This window comes from Diabrotica undecimpunctata, chromosome 11, assembly GCF_040954645.1.
Source record: "Diabrotica undecimpunctata isolate CICGRU chromosome 11, icDiaUnde3, whole genome shotgun sequence".
Taxonomy (NCBI): domain Eukaryota; kingdom Metazoa; phylum Arthropoda; class Insecta; order Coleoptera; family Chrysomelidae; genus Diabrotica; species Diabrotica undecimpunctata.
The window spans coordinates 32,479,005-32,484,682 of NC_092813.1; the positions used below are offsets into that span (position 1 = coordinate 32,479,005).

General features: G+C 34.8%; 1 protein-coding gene across 1 annotated transcript; it reads right to left on the minus strand.

Moving 5' to 3' along the window:
- Nucleotides 1-207: 207 nt before the first annotated feature.
- Nucleotides 208-5,468, minus strand: LOC140452858 (uncharacterized). Its single transcript, XM_072547192.1, has 3 exons — nt 4,916-5,468; nt 3,992-4,738; nt 208-491 (listed from the first exon to the last, which is right to left on the minus strand). The coding sequence occupies exons 1-3, from the start codon at nt 5,466-5,468 to the stop codon at nt 208-210; spliced, it is 1,584 nt and encodes a 527-aa protein (XP_072403293.1).
- Between the last annotated feature and the right edge of the window lie 210 nt (nt 5,469-5,678).

The window sequence follows — 5,678 nt, forward strand, 5'->3', positions numbered from 1 at the left end:
CAACAAATGAAACAGATAGATCTTCTTGAGGTGACCAATAATTTCGGATTCCAGGAACTATATGGTAGCCCAATAAAAAATTTATCCCGATAAACGCTAAGAGTTCTTTCTTGGACATATTCAGTTGTTTTCCGTTTTGTGTGGCATAAAGTTTACTCTAATAAGTTATATTTTTTATGCTTTTATCTAAAAGCTTCACAAAAATAACTAAAGCAGTCTCAAACTCCCTAAAATGAACTTGTACCCAACTGCAGCTTCTGTATCTTGAGGAATTTCTGTATTTTTTTCCAATTTACCCCATTTTCTTTCAGGACATTCAGGTTCCATGTAGTTATCAGGCTCTTGATCTTGATGTTTATTAGGTTCTGGAATTTGTAGTCCGTTGGATTGGTCATTAGAAACTAATTTAGGATCTTCATTATTTACCTCTTCTTCTCGATTTATTTTTAAATCTATTCCAGCAGTAGTAACATCCAACTCATCATCGATATCTGATTCAACATCATATCTTGTGCATTATCTAATGTAGGCAAAAAATCATAACTTTCTATAAGTTTTAACAATTCTGCATCAGTCAAACCCTTTTTTTTTTTTTCATCACTGTGGACAATGTCTGAAATGAAAAATAATATATTACAATTAAGCCCAACGGTACTCTCAAGTACCAATGAACAAATGTCATTTTTAGTGACTAAACATTCAAAACCATTTAAAAATAATAATTAGTTAAACAAAAAACTTACTTATGCCATTTTTTATAAACAAAACACTGTAGACGTTCGTACTACCAACGAAATCGCGTTGTTCAAGGTTAGACTTAGATGCACATTTACAGCCTATGTTGTAAACGGTTCATACGGACTCCTTATTTTTGTTATCATTCATACGCATTACAGTATGTAATAGATATGAACAGAAATGACAGAAACAGAAGCACAGGTATGTATTCAGGGACAGATCACTGATGCGTTTACGATAACGCAAGGACTGAAACAAGGCGACGGACTAGCTCCAACGCTCTTTAATCTTGTTTTGGAATATGTAATTAGACGGTTGACGGTGAGCGGAAATAAAATACTTACAAACAAGTCTACCCAATTAGCAGCATACGCAGATGACATAAACATAATGAGCAGAACAATGAATGCAGCGGAAGAAACCTACGTTGAGTTGAAACAGAGTGCAGAAGCAGTAGGGCTAGCAATAAATACAAATAAAACAAAACTACTCATACAAACCAGATCAAATAGACCGGTGCAACAACACTTTATTGACGATATAGAACATGTAAATAGATTCACATATCTAGGAATGGATCTGGTCGCAAGCAATGAAGAAGAACCGGAAATAAATAGAAGGCTTGTGCTGGCAAATAAAGCCTATTTCGCCATGGGCCACATATTCAAATCGCGAGACGTACACCGGAAAACAAAACTCCGGGTCTATAAAACAATAATCAGGCCCATAGTAAGTTATGGTTGCGAAACATGGGTGGTGACACAGAAATCTGCCAATGCATTAGATGTGTTTGAAAGAAAAATATTACGTAGGATCCTGGGTCCAATAAGTGAAAACAACAACTGGCGAATTAGGTACAATAGAGAAATATACGAGCAATATAGCGAACCAACTCTAGCACAACATACTAAACTGCAGAGATTACGATGGGCAGGGCACGTGGTCCGCATGCATGAGAATAGAATCCCCAGAAAATTATTAAATGCAAGAATGCAGGGAAAAAGACCTGTTGGAAGACCTAAAAAGAGATGGGAAGATGAAGTCGATGAGGATGCCAGGAACTGCCTGGGAACGCGTTCATGGAAAAGAACAGCGGTAAATAGAGATGGTTGGAGAAGCCTGTTGAAGGAGGCCAAGGCCCGATTTGGGCTGTAGCGCCATTGGATGGATGGATGGATAATAGATATGTATACTACCAAATACCTGTTTTTGGTAGGTACGTGCTTTTCTAAAAATAGCTTTATAGATACAAAAGGATTTCGTTACCAAATTGGATGTGTTTCTTCATATGCGGAAATTTTCTAATGTATTTTGTTAACGTCAGTATGTCTTTATACGTTTTATTTAAGAATCCGATTAATAAGAACTTCTTTTATTTCATCCATTGTTTTACGATATCTTGTATACAGCTTCTTTATTATTTTATTTCTGGTTTTATCTGTGTACTACATATAATTCTAGATAGGTTATCTTAAAATAAATATTTAAGTGCTAAAATAGATATATTTGTGTAAAAATTGGTAGTAGTGCACAAAAAAGGGAAGAATGCTTAATTTATCTAACAAGAATATACCACTTCACCAATATTACATACTTCTGAATGTTTTATCTTCTATTTAGGGGTAATATGTAATCAATATAAGTGGAGTTAGTGTAAAATTTGCATTGATTTTTATAAGCAATAGCCTACTGACTGTACTTTATATGATCATACATCATAATTAAACCTTGTCACTTCAGAAAAGAGCGATTTGAAGGGCAAAGTCATCTAAGAAGGTGTGATGAATCTCACCCCATATTCGCACAGGTTAACCGGTGTTTGCAGGCAAGAGTCCTCCTGGAAGATAACTACCATAAAGAAATTCCTCTCGAGGGTTCAGATGGCGGGAAGCAGCTTATCCTTTTTTTTTTGGTATATCTTGCAGAGTGTATATGTGTTGATCTGGCCAGTTTTCTCTCGATTTTAGTCACAAAATAAGCTGGTATTCGTGGAGTGGATGTGGCGAATCTAGACTTTATTTCTTTCGTTTTCTAGCTACTCATCTTTGGATATTAGGTGGATTGATAGCTACGATATTGTAGAGCTTATGTATGGATGTGAGTCTTAATATCCGCTGAATTTGGCTGACTAATTTATAGGTAAATCTACGTGTTAAGTAATGAAGAAATTGATTAACCTCAATAAAAAATCGAAGTTAATGGATGATAAAAGTTTTTTGTGATTAACGTTTTAGACTTACTTCGTCAATTTTGGGCTATCCAACAATAATTCCAGAATGTTATAAACATAAAATTAAACATAATGTTGAACATAACACTACACTAGACCAGGATAAACAGTTCAAAATTTATAAAAAAGTCGAAGCTACATTCTGGTCGGCAACAGGAGAGAGAATGGCTCCCGGTATTAACGGAAATGTTAAGGTGACATATGACAGCTTGGATGGGCAGTCACAATCATGTATATATGATCTGCACATTTCTAAATTCTATGTAACTAATCATTGACCAAAGGTCCAACTGACATTACTATAGGAAATTAACTGATAAAATATGACAAATAGGATAGTTTAACTAGATTAATCTAGTTAATTTCCTATAGTAGTGTCAGTTGGACCTTTGGTCAATGCTTAATTACATAGAATTTTGGAATGTGAAGATCACATCTACATGATTGTGACTGCCCATCCAAGATGTCACATGTCACCTTAACATTTCCGTTAATAAAGGGTGCCATTCTCTCCTGTTGCCTACCAGAATGTATCTTCGACTTTTTTAAATAATTTTAAAATGTTTGTCCTTGTTTAATATAATGTGAAAACACTGGTTTGTCTTCACTTCTTCGCTGGTTCACTGGTAAATAGAATTGAATTGAAACGCTGTGGACTGTAATTTCGTTTAATTGTAAATAGATGTTACACGTCTGGTCTAGGTATGTGTTCACTCTTACTTCTTACTTAATTCTAAAAATGGAATGAATGCGCATAACCAAGCGCGTTGTTGACATGGTTGCCATTTAAAAAATATCAAAAAATCCGAACATAGCCCCCCTTTTGAAGGCACCTTCAAAAAATATACATATACACAAAGTAATGAAATAATAACATAACTAAACACACAAAATATAAAAACAAAAGTAATTGTCAATTGATAAGTTCGTCTTGCATGGGTAGAGGGCACCAATGGCTTATTAAACGAGTCACTGTTGCATTCCTGGTGGTTACCTCTGCTACTCTGGTCTCTCCATCTCTACCTGGATATAATTTAGTAATTCGTCCTGTACTCCATTTACAGGGAGGAACATAATCAGTTTTAATCAGAACCAAGGTCCCTAGTCGAATCTTGGTGGATGGATCCTTCCATTTATACTGCTGATGGAGTTGAGATACGTATTGTTTAGAAAATTGGTGCCAAAATTGTTGATACAGCTGTTGAACATGCTGAAATCTGGACAATCTACAGCTGGCTATATTGTCTACGTCATACTCTGGCAATGACGTGAGAGGTCTACCAATTAGGAAATGGAAAGGGGTAATAGGAGATAAGCCATTAGGACTACTTGACATTTCAAATAATGGTCGTGAATTCAATATACCTTCTATTTGTATGATAAGTGTATTAAATTCTTCAAATGTTACATTGTTATTAATTAATATACGTTTTAAATGATCCTTAGTGCTTTTACCAGCTGCTTCCCATAGTCCCCCATGATTGGGTGTATAAGGAGGAATGAAAATCCATTTTATTTGTAGCTCGCTTGTAGCCTGTTCAATAGAACTATAATTGTTTTGTAAAAAATGTCCTAATGATTTAAGATACTTGTTGGCTCCAATAAAGGTGCTGCCATTGTCTGAATAAATAGTACTAGGTATTGGACTTAAATATGGGGTAGGATTAAATTTGAAACAAGTTAAACAATTTTTGACAACTTGTTTTGCTAACACACGTCCTGCTATAGGCCAGTAACGTTGTCTTACTGCCGACAGCAATAATTGAGGAGCTGGATGAAATAGTTGCTTGTGTTTATATTCGAAAATTAATTTAGTAAAATAGTGTTTGGATGAAAGAAGAATAGGATGTCTAGTATTAAATGATAATTAAGTATTGTTAAGTCTTCCACCCACTCGAAGAATTCCTTTGTTATCCATAAATGGAGTTAATGAAGAAAGTCTATTACTTTTTGGAAGTTGATTTCCTTTATCGAAAAAGGATAATTCGTCAGCAAATGACTCTAATTGAGCTTGTTTGACGATACTAATATGGGCTTCATCTAATTCTGCAATAGATAAATTACCAGTACGCTTGTTAGCTTTATTTCTTAAATTGTAGATGAAACGTAAACAATAGGCTGTTATTCTTTGAAGCATAATAAAATTTGAATATCTAGTGATTAAATCTGATGATTGTACTGATATAACTTGGAAAACTTTAGGAGTCTTTTTCAACTCTGTCAATTCTGACGTTTTTAACTTAAAACCCACATTGGGCCATTCTGACTGTGGCAATTGCAAAAACGTTGGTCCGTTCCACCAAAGTGTATTGGAAATTAATTTTTCGGGCATAATACCACGAGACGCAATATCTGCTGGATTACTTGAACTGTTAACGTAATTCCAGGTGAACATGTTAGACAATGCTTGAATTTTTGCTACTCGATTAGCAACGAAAACTTGTAATTTACTAGGATCAGTATGAATCCAACTTAATGCTACCTGAGAATCAGACCACATGAAAATGGGAACATTGACATTAATGGATTCTGTTGCGATTTTTATTAATTGTACACCTAATAGACAAGCACAAATTCTAGTTTAGGAATAGTTACAAGTTTTATTGGCGCAACTTTAGTTTTTGAACACAAAAGATTAATGTGATACTGATTCGAATAATCGACGCTTCTAAGATAAATGCACGTAGCATATGCAGCTGTCGATGCATCA

Coding starts and splice junctions, on each gene's coding strand:
- LOC140452858 (XM_072547192.1), bottom strand. CDS start 5,468: ATGTGGTCTGATTCTCAGGTAGCATTAAGTTGGATTCATACTGATCCT. Junction 4,739..4,915: donor AGGAAATCAACTTCCAAAAA/GTAATAGACTTT, acceptor TATTTCATCCAG/CTCCTCAATTATTGCTGTCG. Junction 492..3,991: donor AATTACTAAATTATATCCAG/GTAGAGATGGAG, acceptor ATGTTGAATCAG/ATATCGATGATGAGTTGGAT.